This window comes from Pseudorasbora parva, chromosome 1 (assembly GCF_024679245.1).
Source record: "Pseudorasbora parva isolate DD20220531a chromosome 1, ASM2467924v1, whole genome shotgun sequence".
Taxonomy (NCBI): Eukaryota; Metazoa; Chordata; class Actinopteri; order Cypriniformes; family Gobionidae; genus Pseudorasbora; species Pseudorasbora parva.
This window is the reverse complement of record NC_090172.1, coordinates 49,060,246-49,087,947: the sequence shown is the minus strand read 5'-3', so window position 1 is coordinate 49,087,947 and position 27,702 is coordinate 49,060,246. Positions and strand designations below refer to the sequence as shown.

The 27,702-nt window shown below is 39.1% G+C and overlaps 1 protein-coding gene across 3 annotated transcripts in view; it reads left to right on the top strand.

The window, feature by feature from the left end:
• zgc:109889 (uncharacterized protein LOC553542 homolog) overlaps nucleotides 1-27,702 on the top strand; it is a 46,737-nt gene that overhangs the window by 16,638 nt on the left and 2,397 nt on the right. Inside the window, exons 2-9 of one of the 3 annotated variants that reach the window (XM_067444499.1) lie at nucleotides 11,064-11,208; nucleotides 14,883-15,017; nucleotides 19,995-20,148; nucleotides 21,850-21,967; nucleotides 22,356-22,439; nucleotides 22,804-22,982; nucleotides 24,689-24,973; nucleotides 26,535-26,923. In XM_067444499.1, the coding sequence (XP_067300600.1) occupies nucleotides 11,076-11,208; nucleotides 14,883-15,017; nucleotides 19,995-20,148; nucleotides 21,850-21,967; nucleotides 22,356-22,439; nucleotides 22,804-22,982; nucleotides 24,689-24,973; nucleotides 26,535-26,923 (1,477 nt within the window). In that variant the 5' untranslated portion in view covers nucleotides 11,064-11,075. The remainder of the gene's footprint in view (nucleotides 1-11,063; nucleotides 11,209-14,882; nucleotides 15,018-19,994; nucleotides 20,149-21,849; nucleotides 21,968-22,355; nucleotides 22,440-22,803; nucleotides 22,983-24,688; nucleotides 24,974-26,534; nucleotides 26,924-27,702) is intronic. The other 2 variants (XM_067444512.1, XM_067444504.1) reach the window with 2 other exon arrangements.

The window sequence follows — 27,702 nt, the reverse complement described above, 5'->3', positions numbered from 1 at the left end:
CTAATCAGGTAATTGTGAAAGAGTGTTTAGTTTTGGTTAATGAGGTGAACCTTATACGCTCATTGCTCTTAATGTTCATATTACATATTAATATCTACATATTAATCATATTACGTACCCACACACACAACACACACACATTATAGAAACTCAAGAATTCACTCTTCAGCTCTCCACAGGGTCCTGGGGGCTCTCCCTGGGGAGATGGAGAAATTCATTCTTGGATAGTCATTAACCCCCTGGACCCGAAAAACGCGCCCGTGCGTTTTGCTGTTGTTGTTTTTTTTTTTTTTTTTTACTCATGACGGTGTAAAACGACTTAAAATACTTCATCATTTTTGGCCTCACAGATATGAACAATATGTCTTTAACATAGCTTAAACAAGTATCTACTTTTACTCAAAATAAAAACCTGTGCTTTACGCTAAATAAAAAAAAACCAAACAGGATGCGCGTTCTTCCATCTTTCTCCCTGTGAAGTCCTTTCTGAAATGCGTGTGAAAATATAATCAGAATTCAGAGAAAACTTGCCACACAGACACGGCCGATATCTCTTTATAAAGCTTGTAATGTCTTTTAAATGAAGTTATTTATAAAACTAATTATATAAAATAACTAAATTAAAAAGTGTGTGTGGGTGTGTGTGTGTGTGTGTCGTCCTGGTATACCCTTCTTTGTGGGAACAATAATGTCCTGACAAAGATATTAATATCAGTAGTTTGTTTACCTTGTGGGGATATTTTTGGGCCCTATGAAGAAAACCAATATAAATTAGGGATGCGCGATATTATTGGCCGATAAACACTTAAAATATAAAAATCGGCCACAACTTTTCAGAACAAAACAAGCCCAATCGCATCTCCCCACTCTCCAGTGCATGCAGCAGCCTCCACAGCAGCAGAAGCCTCCTCCAGGTCCTAGTGCCTGCCTGCCAGACTGCTCTATATTTATACATGTAGTGTGGGGGCACTGTTGTTACAGTAATACAATGAAAAGTAGAATACACAAATCAATTGAAGTTACTTCTTGTTAATGAAGTCATAAATCACAAGCATGACACTTGTAAATTAAAGGTCCCGTTCTTCGCGTGTTTTCGAAGCTTTGATTATGTTTACAGTGTGCAATATAACATGAGTTCATGTTTCGCGTGTAAAAAAACACAGTATTTTTCACACAATTGACTTATCTGTACGGCGCTGTTTCCTCTGTCCTAAAAACGGCCTGATGATTTCCTTGTTCTATGAAGTCCCTCCTTCAGAAACACCTAACGAGTTCTGATTGGGCCAGCGCTTCCCGTGTTGTGATTGGACAGCAGTAGACATGTGCCGATTTTCGATAATGCGATTTATCACGATAATGAATATGCACGATATTGTTATCGTGGGCACTTTAAAATATCGTAAATAATAATTTATTAACAATTTATAATTTTTTATAATGCACTCAATAATACTTTGCCCATCAACCGTATAAATGCTCAACACAGCTGTATTCTGCGTCAAAGGGACGCGCTCAGATATAAACAAGCCCAACGTGCGTTTGCACATGACTGAACTGGTGAAGGAGACGCGCTGCTGAAGTGCCGCTCAGTGACAGCAGAGGGCGCTGATGAACTGCAGAATGAAGCCGGTTACCCCGGAAACCAGCAAACAAACAAAAAACTCGTGTAGTTTTTAAAACAGCCATTCGTTTTTGTAATCTCAATGTTGTTCATCACAGCACCAAATACTTAATACTTAAAGACTTAATAGGCTATTTATTTTCAAACTTAAACATTTTTATGTTTTAATCTGGACTACAACCCTAATAATTAGAACTGTTCTAATTATTTGTTATTGTTCAGTATAACTTTGAGATACGACTTCATTAGTTAACATGTTAATTCATTATTACCAAACTGACATTGAAAAATACTTATAAAGAATTAATCATTCTATGTTAATTTCTTAGTTACTTTTTAATAACATTAAAATCAAAATCAAAATAACTTTTAATGGACCTAAGATAAAACTAACAATGATCAGTATTTCTTAACTAACATTAACAAAAACATTATACTTTCTGTACCAAATGTAGCTGTTGCTCAATCTTAATGCATAAACTAATGAGACATTATTGTAATTTGTTAGCCTACCTGTTGTTCTTTATAGCCTAATTCTTTTGCACTTTAATCTGTTTGAAAATTTTACTTGTACAGCTCTGAAAAAAATCAAGAGACCACATAACATTGATTTCTCATTGTTTCTCAATGTTAAGTGGTCTCTTAATTTTTTTCCAGAGCTGTATATATTTTTGGTGCATTATTGTATTTAAACATTCAGTTATTTTTGTTCTTACAAAAATAGTTCTTAAAGCTGATAATATCGCATATCGTGATAAAACTTTATCAATTAATCGCAGCATGAAAAATTAATATCGGCACATGCCTAGACAGCAGCTTAGCGCACTTTGCCCGGAAAGGTCCCGTCTCTTACCATAACGGGGAGATGCAAGCGCTGAATGCGCGCTCTTCTCCACTTGGGAGAGCAACAAAACCACGCCCCCTTTTTGCGTGTTCTTGTGGGTGGAGGGTTAGTCAACGAGCGGTTCTAGTGACGTCATTCCTGCAGGAAGTGCAGGGGTGTAGTCCAAACTGGCCGTTTGCTGTAGGCTTTGAAAGGGAACTTCTGTTAAATAAAATATCTCGCTTGGCATTGAACTTTGAGCTTTATAATTTTACAGGTATCAGTTATGCTCTAACAGCAACATTTCACACTAACTAAAGTTTGAAAGATGGAATCGCTAAGAACGGGACCATACAGTGTATTAATCTGTAATACAATTTTAGTAAATGGATGATGAAAAATAATCCAAGGAGCTCTAAAATAATTGTAGAATTGAAAGACAGCATCAACAGATGTCATGCCACCCCCACTTCATGTGCACAAACGTTAAATCCAAAAATACAATATTTAGGTTACAGCTGAAAAATTACTGACTTTTATTATTATTTTCTTTTAATATACTCTTATCATAAAAAACTTTATTAACTTTTATTTATCTTCAGAAAGAATCCTTTTAGTAAGGAGACCTCAGAAATCTGAAACCAGAATGAAAAAAATATATATTTTTTGCTCAAAATGGTGTTGTTTCCAAACAAAGGGAAATAAAAAACGTGTATCCGTATCGGCATCGGGCAAAATGAGCTGAAAAATATCGGCATATCGGATATCGGCAAAAATCAAATATCGTGCATCCCTATTATAAATCATAGTAAAGCAGCACTGGGTAACTTGCTCTCGGTGTCTCTCTACAGTTGGGAAAAAATAATGTCCTCAACTGCTGTCGTAAGATCTGTCATCCTACAACAAGGGATGCCATCGCGCATGCATTTGTTGACATGACATCACTTTTTTGTTTCCTCTTATTGCTTTCCTCCAACTTTTCTTTCTTATTTGTCTCTGCTGCTTCGGACATGACTATATTATCCGACAAACAAAGTTGGGCTTGCACGTCCGAATTTAAAGAAGTGTGGGTGTTGGTGGAAGCGACGTATATGCCGTAAAGCAGTCAAATTTTGTAGTTCTTTTTGTTCTCAGGTTACTACTCGAAACCCGAAGTTTAAAAGTATGATTAAAAACGATACAGACCCCGTCAGGCTATGGCAGACGTGTCATTCAACCTATTGTAAGTCGATGTATCATCACAAGAGTCTTGAAAATATATTATGAAGGTTGAAAAGTTACCTAGTGCTGTTTTAGGTGATGTTTTTGTTATTTGGTGTTTTTTTGTGTTGAAAATGTAAAAAGGCATTACGTTTTCTGCGATGAGTAGGGTTGTAACTAGGGTATATGATACACAATTTGTATAGTATAAAAATCATGGAAGGTTCCCAGATCTCTCTGCTAATGTCTGTATATCACAGGGAGTGGCTTACAGGAGTGGGTGGGGCTCTGCTGCGTTTCTGACATCTTGTTGAGATGTATAGAAGGGATTCTCTGCACCATTTTTCACTCTTCTCCTTCTCGCATTCTCCCTCTCTAATTCAATCCTTTCTCAGAAGCCATTTCAGTGTTGTTTCCATGGCAACACCACGAAGGCCCCTCCTGGCAAGGTGGCACTTTTTTTTTTTGGCTCTCCCTCTCATTCATTCCTTTTCATTCTCTCTGTGTGTGCTTCCTGTAATTCTGTAATGTAATTCTTACTGCAATTCCAAATGGTCCATTCTTACCATCATCACAAGTTTTGACAGTTTCTGTCCAAGCGTTCAAGTTCAAAATATTATTATAATATTATACTATTTACACTGTACTTTTCCATACAAGTTAAAATAAATGGAAACATTGCTATGGCAACTAGCAGAATGTAAAATGTTTGTTTTTTTTATCTCTTAACCAGCTGCAACCAACCACAAAAATAGGGGAAAAAAATATTGCTTGGTTTCTGTTTTTACACGATTGAGCCAGGCAATTCTACACAGAATGAAATCTCATTGTTCCAAAATCTACTTGATTTTCATTAGTGTCTGTTTTTCAAATCTCCAAGATCTGTCCATCTAAACAGCATTTAGTGAATCATAGATGTGTCCCGAGTCCACAGCAAACAAAAACAGTTTTGGTAGGTAACATTCCTATAGCTCAACTGCCAGAGCAGAGCACTAGCAATGCCAAGGTCATGGATTTGATTCCCAGGGACGTACTGATAAAATGCACATCATGAATTCTTTGAAAGCCACTGGAAAAAAGCAACGCAATGATGAACAACAATGATGAACTGTCCAGCTTCTGAGTATTTTGCAGTCTGATGTGTCCTTTAATTCCCCTAAAACACAGACAGATATTCTCTCTCTCTCTCTCTCTCTCTCTCTCTCTCTCTCTCTCTCTCTCTCTCTCTCTCTCTCTCTCTCTCTCTCTCTCTCTCTCTCTCTCTCTCTCTCTCTCTCTCTCTCTCTCTCTCTCTCTCTCTCTCTCCATTAACCCATCCTTTTATTACTTACACTTCACACAGTCCTGCCAAGCGCTCGAGGGAGTGAGGATTACAGCCCCGCGTCTCTTTGGTCTCACTCATCTCTACTGCTTTATTCATGAGCAGACCCAGACTGAGAGAAGACTGAAAAAGAGTGTGAACATTTCAGCGCAGTGTGATCTGTTTTTGAACTGGTTTATAATTATGATACTGTGTTTAAAAGAAATCAGGCCAGCACTTGATTATCAGCCTAGCAATATTCTTCATCATTTTTACATTGTGAAAAACAGTGACAGATTTCATTCTAATTTCCTTCTGCCATTGACAGATAAAATTGTCTATTGCATTTCTCTACTTAATAAACATCACCACGTTATTAACATGTTAATAGGGATTAGAATAGGGGAGAAAATACAATTTCTGAAGTGCCTCTGTGTTAGGATTTGGGAAGAGAAACGAGATGTCAGGTGTATTCCAGTGGAATAATTCATGGGGTGCTGTTCATTAAATTGGATGACCAGATCACAGTACCGCAGTGCCTGCTTCACATTTCAAGAGCAAAATCAAATAAAGGAAAAAAATACTCACAACCTGTGATTGTTAAGACTAAAGAAGCTCTTGCTGCAGTTATTGGCCACGTACACACTAACGTTTCAGGAGTGACTACCGCATTTAAATACTGGAGTGAATCCCCTACAGGACTCGGCATTAACGCTTGTTCGGGACAAGTGGATTTTTTTTTTGAAGGGGCAAGTGAAAGAAAATTTGGTTTGCCTGATTGGACAAGTATCCTGATTAAAAACATCAGTAACAAAAAAACATTAATTTAGTGGCGATTGATAATAATAATATTTGATGTACTGACGGTAACAAGCTTGTGCTAAGGCTCGCGCAGTCTCGTGAGGAGAAATGGAAACAAATACAATTAACGCTGCGCTATTGTAAAAATAAAAAATGTGTACCAGCTCACGATTCAATTCGATTCTGATTTTTGAGGCCACGATTTGATTCATAATCGATTTTCGATTCAAAACGATTCGATTTTGAAAATCTCAAAATTAAATCCGCACCCTCCCAGACCCGTTAATATTTGGACCGTTACCCGACCCCTGCCCGTGATAAATCACACATTAAAATCATTCAGATTAAAATGCTTTATTTTTATCTTGCACCTCTCTCAACATCAACAGCGTCGTGAGTGGGCTAATGAAAGAGGCTCTGCCTTTAAAGACTTGTTGTCAACAATTTCATATACTCCACTCACCAACTTTACTTTTAGTTAACATTTAACATTTATTACAATCACGAAATGGATGCCGAAAGTGCTATATTCATTGCTACTCCTGCAACGCTTGCTCCATCTGGGCTACGAGAGGCACAGAAGTTGCACCATGGTGGTGACGTGATGGTCAAATGTCATATCGTTGTTGCGTGTAATAGTAATTTGGACAAATTGTAATACAGTATGTTCGAGGGGGAAGAAGGAGGCGAGAACCGGTGAACATTTAAAAGACTTTAACCAAACAGAACGAAAGTAATGTGGGCAGCCTCTCACGGACAACTGCCACACACACACACACATTCAAATTCAAATTGTATTCAAATTCTTAAGGCAATACTTAATGTTAGAGGGAAAAACTATGGTATTGTCTCCTATGCCCACAAGAGGTAGCAAACGAGCGCAACAAGCAAATTGAAACAAAATCAAGCATCGCATCTTAAGAAATGAAATGACATTCACTTTTTAAAGTGCATTAACTTTTCAAAAAATAAAATATATAATCTCAATAATGAGCATGTCAGGAAAATTAGGTAACAAAAGTGCATAAAACTGCAAGTGCATCAGTAACCTGAGAAAACATGCTTCAACAGACTAGCGTTGTGTAATCTGAACACAAAATAGAAAATCTGGTTGTCACTACCTGAGTTTATTCGGCTATAGAATGCAGTTGTCACCAGTGTTGAGGAAAGTTACTTTAAAAAGGAATCAATTACAATATTCTATTACTCTACTCTCTAAAAAAATAACTTTTACTTTTTATGGAAAGTAATTTTGTGTTACTTTTTCTCACCTGGGGTGGGATTGCATATTTGTTTTGTAAAGGGTTAGTTTAAACAAAAATGATAAACAAAAATATATCATTAATTATACTCTGAATGCATGGACATGTCGCTCCAAACCTGTTAAACGTTCATCTTTAAAACACAAAAGAAGTTATATACACACAGATATTCTTTATGAAATCTGAGAGTTATTCAATGCTTTATTTATTTTTAGCAGCCATTTCTCCAGTCTTCAGTGTTACATGGTCCATCAGAAATGTCTTATTATTATCACAAAAAACGATGAATAAAAAAGTTCAAAAGAACTGCATTTAAAATAGAAATAGTATTAATTTCTTTATAAAATTGACATGAATGGTAGTATTTCAATGTTTAACATTTACTATATACCGGTAGATGTTTTTTCCATTCACTTTCAGACCAAAATAATAGCTTCGATTAGACACAAGAAAGCAGAAGCACTCACACATTCGTCTGCTGTCCCACTGGGCTATAACAGCACTCTTTTTCACGTCTCATTAGCAGCATACTAGTCCGCTTTTTTTGCCAGGCGATGCTGTCTGCGTGCCCAGGTCACTGAACCGTTGCGCCTGCATCACTGTGTGTGATGCCAGTGACTGTTTTTATTAGTGTTTGTCTGTGGTCTTTGGTGGTCTGTGAACATGAGCAGACTACAGTGTGTCCTGCTAGAGAATCCTGTATTAAATACAGGCGAATGATTATTCAGCACAACACACTTAAAGGGATAGTTCACCTAAAAATGAAAATTCTGTCATCATTTACTCACCCTCAAGTTGTTACAAACCTGTATAAATTTCTTTCTTCTGCTGAACACAAAAGATCATATTTTGCAGAATGTTGGTAACCAAACAGGTGATGAGGCGCCATTGGCTTCCATAGTATTTTTTTTTTCTATACAATGTAAGCATATCAGGTTGTGACAGTCGATGTTATAGAACTGATTTTATGTTATAGTAACTTTTACCTTAGAATTTTCATTTGTATGGGGAACCAGTGATTAAAACCCAGGGCCATGTGAATTTTGGACAGATCGCTTGTCTGGTTGAGCTGCTTTTTACCTTTAAACCTGATGTTTTTATTATTCCTTGCAAAACTTGAACATTTGGTTTTGTATAATACAATGAATATTATTTGTCTGATGCTAGATACCTCACTTAGTCAAATATCTGAGATGGTGTGACATTTTTGAGCAATGAGCCCAACACTGAGTATGAGACAGAACAAAATAATTCAAGAAAAAGGTTTTACCACAAACTCAACTCTTTAATGCTGATATCGCGAGACAGCTTTCATCTCTTTCATGAAATATTGTCACATTTTAATATTGTCACAATTTATTATTTTCCTTGAGAAACCTATACAGGTGCTGGTCATATAATTAGAATATCATCAAAAAGTTGATTTATTTAACTAATTCCATTCAAAAAGTGAAAATCGTATATTATATTAATTAATTACACACAGACTGATATATTATTTCTTTTAATTTTAATGATTATAGCTGACAAATAAGGAATGTCCCAAATTCAGTTAAAGGTTCAATAATGAAGCCACCTGGTGCCATAATCTAATCAGCTAATTAACTCAAAACACCTGAAGAGGCCTTTAAATTGTCTTTCAGTCTAGTTATGTAGGCTTCACAATCATGGGGAAGACTGGTGGCTTGACAGTTGTCCAAAAGACGACCATTAACACCTTGCACAAGGAGGGCAAGACACAAAAGGTCATTGCAAAAGAGACTGGCTGTTTACAGAGCTCTGTGTCCAAGCACATTAATAGAGAGGTGATGGGAAGGAAAAGATGTGGTAGAAAAAAACTGTACAATCATTAGGGATAACCACACCCTGGAGAGGATTGTGAAACAAAACCCATTCAAAAATGTGGAGGGATTCACAAAGAGTGGACTACAGCTGTAGTGAGTGCTTCAAGAACCACTACGCGCAGACATGGGTTTCAGCTGTCGCATTCCTTATGTCAAGCCACTCTTGAACAACAGACCGCAACAGAAGCGTCCTTGTGAAAGACAAAAAAGACTGGAGTGCTGCTGAGTGGTCTAAAATTATGTTCTCTGATGAAAGCAAATTCCGTCCTTCAGATGAGACGTTAAACCGAGGTCCCGACTCTCTGTGGTCGTTAAAAATCCCAGGATTTCCTTCGATAAAGAGTAGGAGTGTAACCCCAGCATCCTGGCCAAATTTCCCCATTGGCCTCTGTCCATCATGGCCTCCTAATAATCCCCATATCCTGATTGGCTTAATCACTCTGTCTCCTCTCCATCAATCAGCTGATGTGTGTTGAGCGTTCTGGTGCAAAATGGCTGCCGTCGCATCATCCAGGTGGGTGCTGCACATTGGTGGTGGCTGAGGAGATTCCCCCTTCTATATGTAAAGCGCTTTGGGTGTCTAGAAAAGCGCTATATAATTATAATAATTATTATTATTATTATTAAATTTAGCAGGGTCCCAGGGTCTGGAGGAAAAGAGGCAGAGAGGAGAGACAAACCATCCACATTGCTAAGGTCCAGTGTAAAGTTTCCACAGTCAGTGATGGTTTGGGGTGCCATGTCATCTCCTGGTGTTGATCCACTGTGTTGTCTGAGGTCCAAGGTCAACACAGACATATACCAGGAAGCTTTAGAGCACTTCATGCTTCCTGCTGCAGACCACCTTTATGGAGATGCAGATTTCATTTTTCAACAGGACTTGGCACCTGCACACAGTGCCAAAGCAACCAGTACCTGGTTTTAGGACCATGGTATCCCTGTTCTTAAAAGGTTATTTAAGCGATTAGCATATGGCTTTCTATCAGTAGAAACCCTGGAGTATATTCGATATATACTGGAGTATATTCGATATACCCCCCGTCAATTTGTGTCATCGGAGCAATTTTTGCCATGTTTTCAACCCGCACATGGGGGAAGGGAAAATCGCACTCACTGCTCAGCTCGCAGCTGCAGGCATTTATGTAATCGGAGCAGCCGGTGGAGCAAAGGGAGTGTTTTAACTTCTCAAATTAATTCCTATTAAAAGTTAAGCTTCCAAAGCCATGAACTGAAAACATGTCAGACTGAACATGTGCTGTGAATGTATACCGTGAGCACGGTTTACCTCAGCTCTCATCACAAGAGGTCATTCATCACGGTGAATGTAACCTGACTTTTGCTACATTTGTGCTGTGACAATCCTTCAGAGGCTAAATCACATTATATTGAACAGACATTTTCAGTTTTTAATTGTAGTGTCTGTTCTCTAACTGAACAAATTTTGTGGAAAAAAAAACAGTGGGGAAAGTGATCCAGTGATTCAGTAGTGGTGGCTTTCGGAGTGGCCTCGTAGGGCAGCGAAGCAATCCCCATGAGACAAAACTAAATTTTCTGTCTCACTCATCTCAGTCTAGAAAGCACCAAATTCAAAAATAATTTCAAATTTCTACTACATTAATGACCCAGTTTAAATACAGATTCATCTTCCCAGTGCTGAAGTACCCCTTTAATTAGCCAGCAAACTCACCTGACCTTAACGCCTTAGAAAATCTGCACCTGCACACAGTGCCAAAGCAACCAGTTTAAGGATCATGGTATCCCTGTTCTTAATTGGGGTATTGTGAAGAGGAAGATGCGATATGCCAAACCCAACAATGCAGAAGAGCTGAAAGCCACTATCAGAGCAACCTGGGCTCTCCTAACACCTGAGCAGTGCCATACACTGATCAACTCCATGTCACGTTGCATTGTTGCAGTAATTCAGGCAAAAGGAGCCCCAACTATGAATGGGAGCCGAAACAAAGCGGCTCTTGAGGTTGGTAAATGTAGTTTCGGCTGCACCAGACTACCTGAATGCCGTTCGGGGAGAGGTCAAAGCGATCAGAGGCTGTTCATTTTAAATTAATGTTTATTTTATAACTCTGTGTGTGCGTGCGTGCTTGCGTGCGTGCATGCGTGTGTGTGAAAATGACACGCAATTTCTAATTTGGTGTTTGAGATCAATAGGTGGTTGATTTGTGTCTTAACATGTCTCCCTGCTTCTCTGTCTCAGCAATAGTCAGCCATGCCGCTGGTGAAGAGGAGCATTGAGCCCAAGCACCTGTGTCGAGGAGCTCTGCCTGATGGAGTGCCTAGTGAGCTGGAGTGTGTCACCAACAGCACCCTGGCGGCCATCATCAAACAACTGGGCAGCTTGAGTGAGTTGCACCCTGCTTTTCTTTTCTGTCTTGAGTTTGTTCTTTTCCTTTCTGTGCTTATTTCCTCACACTAGATCTGATAATCATGTGGGGAAAAAAAGTTGTAAATATATAACTAAAGTAACTATGCTCAAGTCTGAAAATGTTCTAAAACATCTGAAATTACTGAATTTGAATAAGGGTTGTGAGACAGTTTTACAAAGACAATGACTTCCAAAGAATATTATTTTATTTTCAAAATATTGCAAATTGCATTCTAATCGCAATACAAATGCATTACAACGGGGGCATACAATCAGAGCTCGATGTTTTCTGTTCTACCGTCAATCAGAGATGTTTCAGTCAGTCTGAGATACTATTACGTTTTCCAAATTTTGCTAAAAATGTTATGGTGTGCCGGTGGACACCAGCTATTATCATATATCAACGGAACGGAAAAGTCATCAGAAGCCATTGCAACATCTTCCTCGAAATCACAAACAGACACTGCGTCCCAATTCGCACACTATCCATACTTAAGTCATCAGAAGCCATTTGTCACACACTATAAAGAGAGACAGGAGAATCCAATAGCAATGAATCACGGTTTATTCAGCACACACAAGTCTGCAACAATACTCCTAGGAAAAGTGAAAAGTCCTAGGACCACAGAAAGTCACTCGCAAACAAGGCAGGAATCAGCAAGCAGAGCAGATGGTGAACACCGAGATTAACTACCGCAGCTAAGGTAAGGGAAGCCGACAGGCAGGGGAGACGGCAGTGATGCAGGGAAAGCAGTGAGATCACAGCCGACGATCCTCCTGGAATCGGAACGGGACACCCAGGGAACACGAGAGACGAAGACACATGGAACATCACCAGGAACTGCATGAAACGATCTGACAATGAGTGCAGGTGAGAGACACGCTGATATAGGCTTGGTAATGAGTGTAGCAGGTGGAGACGATGAGCTCCACAATCATTGACCACACCTCCAACACCACTACACAACACAACAGAAGGAGACAATGAATTGATGAACCGTGACAGTACCCATCCCCTAGGAGCGCCTCCTGGAGCTCCCAGGAGGACCTACCGGTTGATTGTAATCATCAATAAAGGAGTGATCCAGTATGTCCCTGGCAGGAACCCAACTTCTCTCCTCCGGACCGTAACCTTCCCAGTCCACCAAGTACTGGAATCCACGTCTCCGCCTCGAGTCCAGAATGCGATTAACCGTAAAAGTGGGTTCCCCATCTACGAGACGCGGCGGTGGAGGAAACGGGACAGGCGGATTAATACGAGCATGGTTTTAATTTGGAAACATGAAACCAGGGTTAATTCTCCCGTATGCAAGAGGTAGTTTGAGGCGGACTGCCACCACAGTCAGAATCTTGGTGACAGTAAACGGGCCAATGAATTTTGGAGCTAACTTATTACTTATAGAACGGAGACGAATGTTCTTAGATGAAAGCCACACTTTTTGACCCATGACGTAGACGGGAGGCTTAGACCAGTGGCGATCGGCTTGGGGCTTGGTGTGAATGTCCACTTGAAGCAGAGTCTCCCAGGCTCTGCTCCAGGTGTCACGACACCTCTGCACGAAGGCATGGGTAGAGGGAACCACGACTTCAGATTCCAGACTGGGAAAAATTGGTGGCTGGTACCTGGTACCTTAGGCTACACTCAAATGGCAAAAGGCCCGTACCCGATACTGGTAAAGAATTATGAGCGTATTCAATACATGAGATTCGCTTACTCCAGGAGGAAGGATTCTTGGAAACCAAACATCGTATCTCGTAACATCGTAATTTAGGCAAGGGAATAAAATGAACCATTTTTGAGAATCAGTCCACGACAGTCAAAACAACTGTCTTGCCCTGGGAGGGCAGAAGGGCGGTTATAAAATCTAGAGTGATATGGGACCAAGGTCTCGAAGGAACTGAGAGCGGTTGGAATAACCCATCAGGAGGACGATTAGACGTCTTCCCCATGGCACAATCTGAGCAGGCCAAAACAAAATCACGAATGTCACAAGCCATCCCAGTCCACCAGAATCGTTGCTTAATCAAAAACTTGGTTATATTAACCCCTGGGTGAAAAGCTACATTGGAACAATGACCCTATCGTATTACATCGGACCTGACTCCCTCTGGCACAAATAACCGACTCTGTGGTCCTCCGGGAGGAGGCGTTACCCCTTCTAAGGCTGTTTTAACCTTCGACTCAACCTCCCATATGAGTGTGGAGATAGAGACTCTCTGGTATATTTTTAGAACCTGGGCGGTACAAAAGAGAAAAGTCAAAACGTCTGAAAAAAGGGACCACGAAACCTGCCTAGAGTTAAGTCTTTGAGCAGACCTGATATAATCTAAGTTCTTATTATTGGTCCATATGATAAAAGGTTTCCCCGATCCTTCTAACCAATGACGCCATTTTTCCAATGCAAACTTGACTGTCAAATATTCCCTGTTACCAATTTCGTAATTGCGTTCGGCTGATGATAATCAATGAGAAAACACGCATGGATGCATCTTGTCATCCAATGAAGAGCGCTGGGAAAGAACTGCACCTACCCCCACCTCCACCATGAACTGGCATGAAGGATCAGGGGTGATGAGAATGGGAGCCAAAACAAAGCAGCTCTTGAGGTTGGTAAATGTAGTTTTGGCTGCACCAGACCTGAACGCCGTTCGGGGAGAGGTCAAAGTGGTCAGAGGCTAGAAATAAATTCACTATCTCCTCCTGTAACACAACCAGACACAGATGAACGGGCAGACACAAGACAAGACGCGTAGCACAGATTGCTCCAAACCGCAACCGAACCGTGTCCCCAGTCAACCCTGGAGTTGTGCTTGACCAACCAGGGATGACCGAGGACAATCGGGGTGTGGGGTGAGTCTGTGAGCAGAAATGCGATTGTCTCTGTGTGATTGCCTGAAATGGTGATTGTGATATTGTATGTGATGTGGGTGATGGTGGGGAGAGTTTGACCATTGAGGGGCGTAAACAAACACAGACACAGTCCTCCAGTCCAATGAAGCTCCCTCTCCTCCTGGGAAAGCCAAGCTCATCCCACCTGCATGGACTCGGGATCGTTGGGTGGCCTGACCGTGACAGATCTGTAGTGCTTGCGAACCTCAGGGATTCTTCTTGTGCGAGTGCATTGATCTCGTAACTCCAATCGTGAGTCCACTCGTGGCGCCAGCTCTATGAGAGCTTTCAGACTGGAGGGGAGGTCGAGAGTGTATACCTCTTGTTGTACACGGTCAGCCAGCCCATGCAGGAATCTATCCCACTTGCGCCTCCTCGTTCCACCTGCACTCTGCGGCCAAAGTTCGAAAGTCATTGATGTAGTCGGAAACAGGTCCGTTTCCTTGATGAAGTTCAGCGAGTCTGCTACCCTAATCCGAGTTGAATTAGGGTAAATAATTAATGACAGAATTTTCAATTTTGGGTGAACTAACCCTTTAAATATGATTAAACCCAGACTGTGATGACAAGCTAATTGTTTCCTAACCAGGGTATTTATGTAGTTTTACCAGCATGTAAACCTGCTTATTCAGGAAATACCAGCTTGATCAAATTTTGCTGATGAACAGTATTGGTGTGCTGGTCCACTAGACCAGCATTGAAATTCAGTTGATCTTTTCAGCATGGCATTCTCTTAGCTTCTGTCGCCATTTGTCTTGCAGGTCGTCATGCAGAGGACATCTTCGGAGAGCTGTTTAATGAAGCCAACAGTTTCTACATGCGTATGAATAACCTGCAGGAGAGAGTGGACCTGCTGGCTATCAAAGTCACTCAGCTGGACTCCACCGTGGAAGAGGGTAACACCAAGCATTAAGCTTAATCTCCACATCATCTCTAGATCTTATCTAGCTTTCATCTGTAGCAGGTAGCATCTGGAGAGAGGCTGAGTGAGAGTGTGTTTGCCTTCAAGTGCTGTCCTCTATAATGGTCTTCTTTTAGCCTGTAGTTAAAGGGATGACCCAGCTTTCTCTGCCATGAAAGAGAGAAATTGTACTGTATCACTTTACTCCTCCCTCTACTCCTCTCATCTCTTTCTTTTGTTCTTCTCCCTATGGAATGGAAGAATCCAGTGCCTGGTGGCACTGTCTTTTGTCTCAATAAATTAAACAGACAGCAAAGCTCAGCACGACTCCCTGATGTCAGGCTATATGTTTGATGCCCATCACAGAATTTGTATTTATTTATCTGTAAACACCCTGTACGCATTTAAAATCAACTTTAGGGCCACGTTACATGTTCTAACAATGTCCTTGTCTATTTAAAACATTCCACCCAGCTGTGATCGATAACTGGAGAGCCGATAAAGAGGGTTTAATATGTTCCAGCTCCCCTGTGATCCCTCATTTAGGGAGAAGAAACATTGATGTTTCTTTTAAAGTCTGAGCGTTCCATTATCACCTGATTCTCAGTGAGTGATGACCTCTCAACCATACCCGTGCTGAGAGCCAAGGCCTGCTGGGAATGCACACAGTGCAGTTTCTGGATTGTGTGTGTGTGTTTATAGCTCTCTAATGTGTGTGTCTGTCTGGCCCAATGGTGATCTGGGCTTTTATGTGTGCTGCATGCAGAATTAAAGGCTGGGAAGGAGTTGTGTTTGTGTTTGTGTTTGTGTGTGTGTGTGTGTGTGTGTGTGTGTGTGTGTGTGTGTGTGTGTGTGTGTGTGTGTGTGTGTGTGTGTGTGTGTGTGTGTGTGTGTGTGTGTGTGTGTGTGTGTGTCTGTGTGTCTGTGTGTCTGTGTGTCTGTGTGTCTGTGTGTGCTTGTTTTTGTGAAATATCAGGACACAAATGTGTATAATGACATAGGTATTACAAGGAGAGGGTTAAATATGAGGACATTACCCATGTCCCCACTTTTCAAAATGCTTATAAATCATACAGGATGAGTTTTTTTTTTTTTTTTGAGAAAGTAAAAATACAGAATGTTTCCTATGATGGGTAGGTTTAGGGGCAGGGGCAGTGTAAGGGGATAGAAAATACAGTTTGTATGGTATAAAAACCATTATGCCTATGGAATGTCCCCACATTTCACAAAAAAAAAAAATGTGTGTGTGTGTGTGTGTGTGTGTGTCCTTGTTTATGTTACATTGTGGGGAACAAGTAAAACCTAAGATCATCTACATTTTCAAAAGGCTTATAAATCATACAGGATTAGTTTTTTGAGAAGATAAAAATGCAGAATGTTTCCTGTGATGGGTAGATCACAAAGATAGTGTGTGTTAGCAGAAAGGGTGATGGGGTTTGCTGGCGTTCATGGCTGTGTCTGATCCAAAAATGTCACCCCATCCCCTCCTCTCTTAACATCCATTCTAATTATTTATTTATAACCAGCCATCCACACTTAAAGGGATAGTTCACTTTGAAATTAAATTTTGATATGTTTTAGCTTACCTCATGGGCATCTGAGATGTAGATGTAGAGTATTTGTTTCCCCAGTAGTTTCAATTTTGATCATTTTAGGTCAAACCATGTACCTCATGGGCATCTGTAGATGTAGATGTAGAGTATTTGTTTCCCCAGTAGTTTCAATTTTGATCATTTTAGGTCAAACCGTTCTTGTCTGTGCCTCACATAATGCAGCTCTATGGTCACCACCTCAAAGAGCATACACAGAGAAGTCCAAATTAAACAATCCCCCGTCGTAAGTACACACTGATGGCCTAAGACACGAAACGAGCGGTTTGTGTGAGAAAACTAACAGTATTTATATTGTTTTTACCTCTTGTACACCACTACGTCCGACTGATCTGAGGTCGCGCGTGCGTGTTTCCTGTTGTGACATTCACGTGTTCTGGCTTTAGTCTGCGCAAGCGCGGAAAGCGCCGGAAGTGGATCTCTCGCGCATGTATGTCTCTCATTCTCAAGTACATTGTTGGATATTAATGTCTCACAGCCAGGATACTTATAGTTAACTAAAACTAAAGCAAAAATATAAAAACATGTTGTTCATTTAAATAAAATAAACGGTAACTGAAATAAAATATAAAAAACACTTATTTGTTATTTTGTTTCAGCTAGAAATACAAATGAATAAGAACTATATAGAAATTTTGAAAAGAATAAAAATGACAAACCCACAAATATGAATTACTAAAACTTTAAATAAAAGGACAATAAAAATGAAAAATCTAAAAATAATTAACTATAATAGTATGTCAATGATAATAAAATAACTGCTCAGAGCAGCCATTTTTGTATAACACTCTGATTACAGGTGGACTGATTTCTCAATAAAAATGACAACCATTTTGATAGCTAAGGCCTATACATATTATATTTATATATTATTTGATATCTGTTGGTACAGCACAGCCTTGTGGCTCATAATAAATCATAATACTTTTTTTTTTTTAAGCAGAACCACCTTATTTTATAAGGTGTCCCAGGTTTGACCTTATATACCCTACTCCAGATCAGTCAGTATGCTGAAACTTGAATTATTAATGTTCAATAAAGTAGTACAGTGGCCCCTGAGGCACAGCCATTGCTTTAATGTTGAGTGTTCTCCTGTGTTATACATAATTAGAGGACGATTGAGCTAATCCATCATTCTTTACATCAAAACAAGCCCAACCCCCTCGATGACAGACAGCTCCGAGACATGTAGAAGATCCTAATAAATGATTTAGTTTTGGACCAGAGCCAAGACATTAATTTCCACACCATGTCACTTCATGACTTTGTTGGACAATATATCTAAATGGCTCTTTTCCACTGCTGTGCACTACTGTCTATGAGAAAAATAGTTTTTTATAGATGTTTTATCTTCTTGTATACTACTTTTGATGTCCTTTAAATTTGTATATATTTAAATGTATATTTATTGTGAAATTGTCGATTCTGAAAAGCCAATTTTAACCCCCAGGAGTCCTCTATCGTGCCGGCGCGCGTTTTTTCTTATCAGTGCCAAAGAGACTCAAATAGCTCTGTTTTTATCATTCAGGCAAGTTATACATCATTATAATCTATTATGTTTCTATTATTTTTTGAGTAAAGTCACAATAAAACTAATTGTTGTGCTTCTTGCAAAATTAAGAAAACAAATCTGCCATCTGCAGACTCTCTGTCAAAGACATCTAATCTGATTCTCTTCAGAAAAGGATTTCTGTGAACATTATTATGATTTGAGAATAGAGATGAATCCCTTTTTCCATATTTCATAAACTGTGTAAAGATCCTTGGTTTTGATTTGGATTGTGGGGTAAACCGAACATCTTAAAGGTGCCATAGAATGTAATGATACAATATTTTAAATTGTTCTCTGATATCTACATATAAGGTATGTGGCTTAGGTAAGGGCTAAAATTCTCCAGATACGGTTTGACAGGTTCTTTTACAACCCTAAGATTTGTCCCTAGAATTAAATGGGGTGGTCATATATTCAAATAACTAGTTAAAACACTAATAAATTGAAACGACTCACCAAATGACACATTTTCAAACTCAAGCAGTTTATAACAAACTGGCTGCATGTTTTCTTTTCAACTTTTCTGAGCTGGCAGACACAGCAGCAACGCAATGTTGCTCATAAATGTGCAGCTGATCTATCATATGCATCTGTGCCATTCTAGATTAGTCCAGGGTAAGAAGCAGAGTGTGTCAATAGGAGAATGACCATCTGCTGTCTCCTGGATAGCTCTATCCTCTCCTTAAGAGACTTAAGCAGGGATTTCACACAGCTCTGCTTTAAGGCCCTTTATGCTGATCAAGAGACAGCTTGTCTTAGTCAAACCACAACTCTAATCACCATAATGGTAAACATTGCACTGATCTTAGATCAGTATTATTGGGTAATGGGCCGTAAATATTGCCTTCTCATCGTCCAGTCCTCAATGAGTGGCGGATAACTGGCTGTCTTGTGGCCCACTGCACTTAACCAAGCATGGATTTTATTGTGGACCCATTATGAAGATGATGATCCATTTATCCTTGATTTGATCTTACCTTCATATAAGTGTATTTTGTCTTGTTTAGTTGGTTCTTCATTCATTCTATTCAATCTTAAAGGGTTAGTTCACCCAAGAACCATGACCTTATTATTTTGATCTGAGAGCTCTCTGATCCCACATAGACAGCAACACAACGACCACTTTAAATGCCAAGAAAGGTAATAAAGACATTGTTGAGTCCATGTGACTGAAGTGGTTCAACTTTAATGTGATGAATCGACGAGAACACTTTTCGTGCTTAAAAACAAAACAAATATAACGACTTTATTCAACAGTCTTCTCTCCCTTTGACTCTCTTATGCTATTCACATTGTTGGGCTATTCAAACAGTGCAGTGCTTCCTAGTTCTACGTCAGAATGGGTTGCATGAGTTGTGGTGCTTACGTGAATCGCATAGGAGAGTGAGACAAAAGAGAAGAGATTGTTGAATAAAGTTATTTTTGTTTGTTTTTTGCACACAAGTATTCACGTCATGTCATAACATTACAGTTGAACCGCTGTGGTCACATGGACTATTTCATGGTTAATTAAATGGCTGTCTATGGGGGGTCAGAGAGCTCTCAGATTTTATCCAAAATGTCTTAATGTGTGTTCCGAAGTTGAACAAAGGTCCAACAGTGACCACTTTCAAGGCCCAGAATAAAACATTTTTTGGGTAATCTAACCATTTAATATCGTATGCACTTTTTATTCTCTGGTGAAAATATATCAAGAATTTTCTTTTTACTAAAAAAAAATAAGACCACTATAGCAAGAATAGTTTTTAAATTGAGACGCAATAAAAATGTATGTATAAAACTGAACTCTGCCTCTGTCCCCCATCTTCAGTCTCTCTGCAAGATATCAACATGAGAAAGGCCTTCAAGAGCTCCACCATTCAGGACCAACAGGTGGTTTCCAGGAACTCCATTCCTAATCCTGTTCTGGAGCTCTACCACCGTGGAGACAAACCTCCCCCTCTCAATATTCTCAGCCCTTACAGGTGACACCATCATCCTCACTTCCAGCTAACATTCTACTATAGCCCCTTTCACACTGCGATTCCGGCAAATACACGGATAATGCGACCCGGCATTTGTTCCCGGGCTGCTAGATTTGGTCCATTCACACTGCCAGCGAAATACCGTAATATGTGCGCTTTAACACACAACCTGTAACGGTCCCGGATCGAGTTGACACGTGACATCCTGATGTGACGTATAATGGCGAGCGATCTCAGCTTCAGCGTGGATCGTAAGGAGCGCCGTGGTCTCAACTTGTGTCCAGTTTGCGCACATTTCTGCTTGTCTAATTTTAGTTTATTTTGTATACGAACACTCTCTGCATTTAAAACACCGACTAGCTCTTCTGGCACTGCAGGGTTGTATTTTTGAAAAAAACAAGCTCTAGGAGTCGCACAATAACTACGTACACGTTGCGGCATTAGTTTTGGCTTTTGTTCACACAGCGCTCGTCCCGGGTCAAATCCCGGAATGTTACTAGGTCCCCGACCCGGGTTCAATTCGGTAATCAATTCCGGGACGTGGTTGCTTTCACACAGAAGGCGACCCGGCAATGTTCCGGGAAATTGCGGTTCCGACTTGCAGTGTGAAAGGGGCTTATAAGATACATTTCCATGTTGTTTAATATTCATCTTATCCAGCAACAACTGATTTTCAGACAAGTAATGCAGAGATACCCAAGCTTTTATGACAAAGGGCCAAAAAAAAAACCTGATTGAGGCCCGTGGGTGAAAAGAAAATATTGCATTATCCCTTACGAAAGGAAAATATATTTACCAATATATTACTTGAAATATATTATAATATATTGTAAATACATGGAATAATATATTGATGGTATTATACAATATATTATATATTCATGTAATATATTGCAAAATATACAAATGATTGCCGCTTTCATATATTGCTATATATTGGAGAATATAAATATTAAATCCCATTATGTGAATATATTGCCTAATGTATTACATGATATTTTCCAATATACTGCAATATATTTTTGTTTCGTTAGGGATATCCAATTATTGTGTTACTGTATTTTTGGAAAAATGAAATTCACTTATATTCTCTACATTAGAAATGAAGATATGCTCTGCCCTTGTGCACTTTGGGAGCAAAATGAAGAATTCCAACCCATTTTTAGTTACCAAAATCGATCAAAGTCTTGTACCTGGAATTTTTTTAGTTGACGTGTTTTAGTCCACATCACATCCACACTGGTGTTTTTGGAAGCCAAACTATTTAAATATAATAATAAGTGTATACTATTATTTAATACTGTGTATACTATTAATTATTACATTGTTTTCCCAAATTACTGCATTTGCTGTTAGATTTTAGTTCAATTGACAGAAACTTTGTCAAAAACACTGGGGCAAAACACAACACTAGAGATGTTTTATGCTATAATGTGAAGTCTAAATAGATTTTCAGTCAATTTTGAAACTGTGGTGGGACAGATTAGACTGTGTCCCTGGATTGTGTATCTCTGCTGAAGTGTGACCAAATGATAAATTGCTTGCTGCAAATGTAGTTCACTCTCCTAGAATGTTCTCAATCTCAAGTAGTGTCTGGAAGCCCAATTTTCTTTCAGCAAATTAGTTTGTTCAAACAGTTGCCACTCTCCATACAACACTTCTGCAACCATAATATGTCCATTCCTTTCTTTCTTTATATAGAGATGATAAGAAGGATGCACTGAAGTTTTACACAGATCCCTCCTACTTCTTTAACCTCTGGAGGGAGAAAATGCTGCAAGCCACAGAGGACAAGAGAAAAGAAAAGAGGAGACAGAAGGTTTGTATCTACTACGTGCGCACTTTATGTCCTGTTTCACTATCTGTCCACAATCGTGTATTGCATTTGTGATGTCAAAAATACTGGAACTTTAGTACCAAGTTTGTACTAAAATAAATGTTGTATGTTACTAACATGGTTAAGATTGACTTTAACTTATCAACAAGAGCTGGAACAATGCTTAGCACATCAGACAACCCACCCTGGATTCCATGGCACTTCCGGGTCCCCGGTAAAACCAGTTTCTTAGATGAATTTCCTCTCTAAAAACCAGAAGCCAGTGTGTTTAAATGCAAAAAAAAGCAGAAAGAATCACGTCAGTGGACGTGTCTTTATGTGTGCATGAATGAGAGCTCTAACACCCCCAGACTCTGCCCCTTCTCTCCAGACCAGCGGCTCAGGCCAGACTCACTCAGACCAGACTAAGTCCCACTCCAGGCAGGCCCTACTCAGAAGCCCCCTCCTGTCCTCCGTAAGAGACCTGCATTTCTGTCAGTCCTTCTATTCATCCGTCAATCCCTCACTATGCTGACTCCTGTTTGTGCATTCACTTTCTTTCCCTACAGTCTCTTCACTAGCTTTTCTACTGATTGCGTGCGTGCGTGCGTGCGTGCGTGTGTGTGTGTGTGTTTAATGCATTCGCTGAATTATGTAGAAAACTTTCTTCACAGCATTTTCAGTGAAAGATGTGGACACTACTTAGCTTGCTTGACAGTCTAAAACTCTTTTTCACCCAATGTGATTTGTGATGAATCCCTGGGCTTTCTGCAACACTAGCCTCTCTTTCTCTTCATTTGATCTCTCTCTCTTTCTCTCTCTCTCTCTCACTCACTCAGGAGCAGCAGAAGCAGGTAGAAGACCCCAGTCGCGAGGTGAAAAAGGTTCGTAAGGCTCGAAATCGCAGACAGGAGTGGAATGTAATGGCGTATGATAAGGAGTTCCGCCCAGATGCTCGCTTCACACCTTCTCCGTACCATGGCATGTCCTCTGAAGGCTCCCTCTCACCGGATAACAGGTTGGTGGTCTCTTTCACTTTTAGTCTTTTTCTTGACAGTTCATGGTCATCAAAGTGGGCGGCAGTTCAGCATAGCTCAGTACTGCCATCTGTTGACATCTTTAAGCTTCCAACATCTGTTTGCTTTTATAGAGACGCCAGAGCACTCACCTGACACTCTAAGGCATCACATCTTTATACAGTTTTTTTTAATTTTTTATAGTCAAGTTAAAGAATAAGATGATTTGGGTAGGTGATATATTGAATATTAAGCTATTTTACATTGCAAATATTAAAATGCAAAAATTGTCTGCACTTTAAAAATACTTGTATTAGGTTCAAGCAGGAGATAAATAGTAGGACTTCTAGTAGCTGTCTGTTTTCATCTTTGTCAATTGTGAATATTGCAATGTTTTCAATTTGCTTTTAATTTTTTCTTCGTTCACCGTTTAGTTTAGAAAGAGGTTTATATTAGAGACATATGCCACATTTAAAGGGATAGTTCACCCTGAAATGAAATTAAAGCCATCTTTTACTCACCTTGCTGTTGATTCAATGCCCAATGTCTTTCTCTCCCGTTTGGACCTCAAAAGCAGAAATTGAAAAAATATACCTGCATGCGTTCCTTCCTATAATGGCAGTGGATAGCGACCAGGTTAAAACATTAAAAAAATTATACAAAAGTATGACGCAATGACACAGACAGATGACACAATGATACAGATGAGACACGCCATCTATGGAAAGTGTCCAGGAGGCATATAATAATAAGGTGCGAGAAATAAACTATACTTCAGTCAAAACACTGAGCCGTTCGGCCGTTACTCTGTGCACGCGCGTTTCTGTAATGGCTCGTTCGAACCGTCAGCAGGCGCGGCTCTCATGCTCACGCACTGTTGTCTTGGCACCCAAGCTAAGTACACACACTCAACATTTTGAGTAATCAGGCTCAATAGAAAAAAAATGTGGCTCTTCTCTTTTCTATAAGGTATATGATAAGAAATAATTCAATACTAATAATAAAACCTCCTGAAGTGAATATTGTGTACTGGTTGTCATTGGTTTAGATTGTTACAATAATTCAGCTATGAATCTCTGCGTAATTATGTTTCATATATTGCATGTTTGTTATGTATTTATTATGTTCTGTAGATTAAGAATTTTGCTGTTTGTTGTTTTGTTGCATGTAGAAATGAAAGGAATAATGTTGTTTATTGAAAAAAAATTAAAAAATTTAACCATATACTGTACACTACCGACACTGACAATTGCAGTGTTGTCATCACAGGAATAATTTACGTTTCATATATATATTTAATTAGAAAATGGTTATTTTAAATTGTATCAATATTTCCCAGTATTACTGCTTTTCTGTGTGTTTTTTTTTTCAAATGAATGCAGCCTTGGTGACACTTTCAAAAACTGTTTGGTTGAGTTGATGGTTTCTCTGAATGAATGAAAAAGTACATTTCAGTAAAAGAAGTGGCATGTTTTTGACTATACTTTCCAAATGTTTTTTTAACATTTTAATGTGGTGTTTTGGCTTGCCTAAGTCAAAAATCAAGTCAAAATTATTATCTGTCATGATAAATAACAGTATGCCACACAGATGCCTTTAATTGAGCTGTAGTTTGGAACCCAAAACATTTGTTTTACGCTTTTTTTTTTTCTCTTCATGTCATTTTCCCCTACACTCTCTCACTTGTCTCTCTCTTTTCCGTCATCAGGTCGGTTGCCTCAGACATGGGTGAGCACTCTTACCCAGGCAGCCCCAGTCACCCGGCTCAACAGATGGCTGCGACCAGCGCCTACTCTGCTGCTGATGGCAAAGATCACCTCATGGCCCCCTCTCATGTTCAGACTCAGTCCCTGGACCGCGGTTACCGACCGGCCCCTTCCTCCTCCGCTCCACCTGGGAGACAGACCATTGGCAGGGTTCAGACCTCCCACGGACAACCAGTCACAGACCCCGCTCTCAACGGGCCTCGCCCCCTGCAGGCTAAAGACTACAGGTCTGTTATTCTTTGGCTTCTCTTAATACACTTTCTCCTATTTAAATCTTTGTAATATAAATGTCTAAAGCAGTTTCCTAACTTTTTTTAATAAACCAAATCCTTAATTAAATTATTTACGTGAAATACCCAAGATTAAGATTACACATACATTGAATATTATGAATAATTTGTATGTTAGTTTAGAGTAGAATGTTATTTGTAGAATTTGTATGTTAGTTTAGATAGAATGTTACTAGAGTAGAATGAAATTTGGTATTTCACTTATTTAAAAATAATAATAATAATATATATATATATATATATATATATATATATATATATATATATATATATATATATATATATATATGTATGTGTGTTTTCTTTTGCATTTCTTTTACTCTCGTGAACACCCTGCAGTTCCTTCATGAACCCCTAGGGGTTGCAAAACCCTACTCTAAAGCTGTTTCATTCAGTATTTTTGTTTAGAGTCTGAATAATGTACAAAATACACATACAATCATGTGTAGTCATGTGTAGCTAGCTAGCAATCATGTCTGTGGTCTCGTTGTACAGATTTAATTTTTTTGTGTTGATAATGTTATGCAACTTTACACAACACATTGTAGATTAGCTGTGTCATCTACAAATTCATTTTCCTCTCGACTGTATCTTTTATCACTAGCTATTTATAATTAAATGAACTCCCCCACACATAAATGCAAGACTATACTTTTATATATACACATAACAGGGTTAGTTCACTCAAAAATGAAAAGTCTGTCAATAATTACTTACTCTAATGTTCAACAACCTCCGTTCGTCTTCAGAACACAAATGAAGATATTTTTGTTGAAATCCCATGGGTCAGAAAGGCCTTCATTGACACCAATGTCATTTCCTCTCTCAAGACCCATAAAAGGCACTAAAGACGTCGTTACAAAGCCCATCTCACAGAGGCTCTACAATAATCATATGAAGCGACGAGAATAGTTTTTGTGCGAAAAAAAAACCTAAATAATGGAAATGGCTCCCTCTGCTGGCTGTAGTCTTTAGCCTTTGGCCAAACATTCCTCTTGTGATGCAAAAATCGTCAATTTGCGTCATAGGAGGAATTTTTCCAGAAATAAAATGCATAAATCTCTTGTCTCAGGGTGATATGAGGGGGGAAAGCACAATCATTTGAATATACTCCAGGGTTTGTACTGATACAAAGCCATATGCTAATCGCTGAAGTAACCCTTTAACTAATATATACATTTTATATTTTCAATTTTAATTTTAGTTTATTAGTTAGTATATTTCTTATTTTAATTTTATTAGCATTAGATTTTTTTCATATTCTGTTTTATATCTAGTTTAATAATATTGCAAGAGTAATTTTTTTATTTATTTTTATTTTACATCAAAACAATATGGAGGGAGGGTTTTTAATTATTTTTAGCATTAGACAAAAATAATTGGCATGTGAAAAAAAAGTATCCATCTGTTTCCATCTTGTAGTGTGCTTTAAGCTTAAATCTCATCTCTTGAGTGAAGTAGTTTGTCTGAATAATTTCTGTCTCTTTTTGTATCTCAGTGGTCAGCAGTCTCAGCATCGAGAGTATTTCGTACCTCCTGCTCCTCCGCCTCCTCCACCTCTCATTCCTTCTGCCCAGACTGCCTTTGACAGTCCCACTGGCCCCTCCTCTGCCCCGGCCAGTGCCATGCCATCTCTTTCCCAGACTTACAATCCCTCTCCTCCGACTCCTGCTCTACCTGCTTCCTACACCCCTTCCCCAACCCATCCTCCCCCCGCAGCCCCCCCTCCACCTCCACCTGGGCCACCCACACACCCCCACCCGCACCCTCACTCCCACACCATGCCCACTGCCCCTGTGGAAGCACCGGTTGTCCCCAGGAAGGGCCAGGTACCTCTAATCCCAATGAGCGATGCGCGCAGCGACCTGCTAGCAGCCATCCGACGAGGTGAGAGCTCACGCATAAAGTGGGTTTTAGGTGTTGAGATGTCAGATGGGGACTGCAATCAACTTTTTTCTTTTTAATGCAATAGTGAGAATTGGTGGAAAAATGATGTCACAATGTAAAAATTATTTATGATAAATTCTTATATAATATATTATAATTAATCTAATATAATAGACTACCATTTACATTTGTTTACATTTCTACATGAGTGTACATTTGTTTTTGTTTTTTTGTTTGGTTTTTGTTTTTAAGAAATTAATATTTTATTTAAGCAAGGATGTTTTAAATTGATAAAAAAAAGTGACAGAATAAAGACAATTATAATATTACAAAGTATAATTATAATATAAAAGTAATGTTAAAAATAATGGCTGCTGAAAATTCAGGTTTGCATGATAAGTATAAATTACATAAAATAGAAAATAAAAAAGTAAAAAATAAAAAAGTTCTTTTTAATTGCAATTATATTTCACAGTTCTGTTCTTACTGTATTTTGATTAAATAAATGCAGCCTTGGTGAGCATAAGAGATACCACCACCACCACCATGTTTTTTAGGGTAAAAATCAAAGAACTATTTAAAACAGTGTACTTATATTACTTTTGAATTGAAAAATGTGCAATGTGGTATTTTGAGACACGCTTTGGATTGCACATGGCAAATGTGCATGGCAATGGTTGTTACTGGGATTTCAGTGTTTAGAAACAAAATTTATGAGACAATTGATGTCAGATTTCATTGGTGATTTCAAATATGAAATTTAATCGCACGCTTTGTGA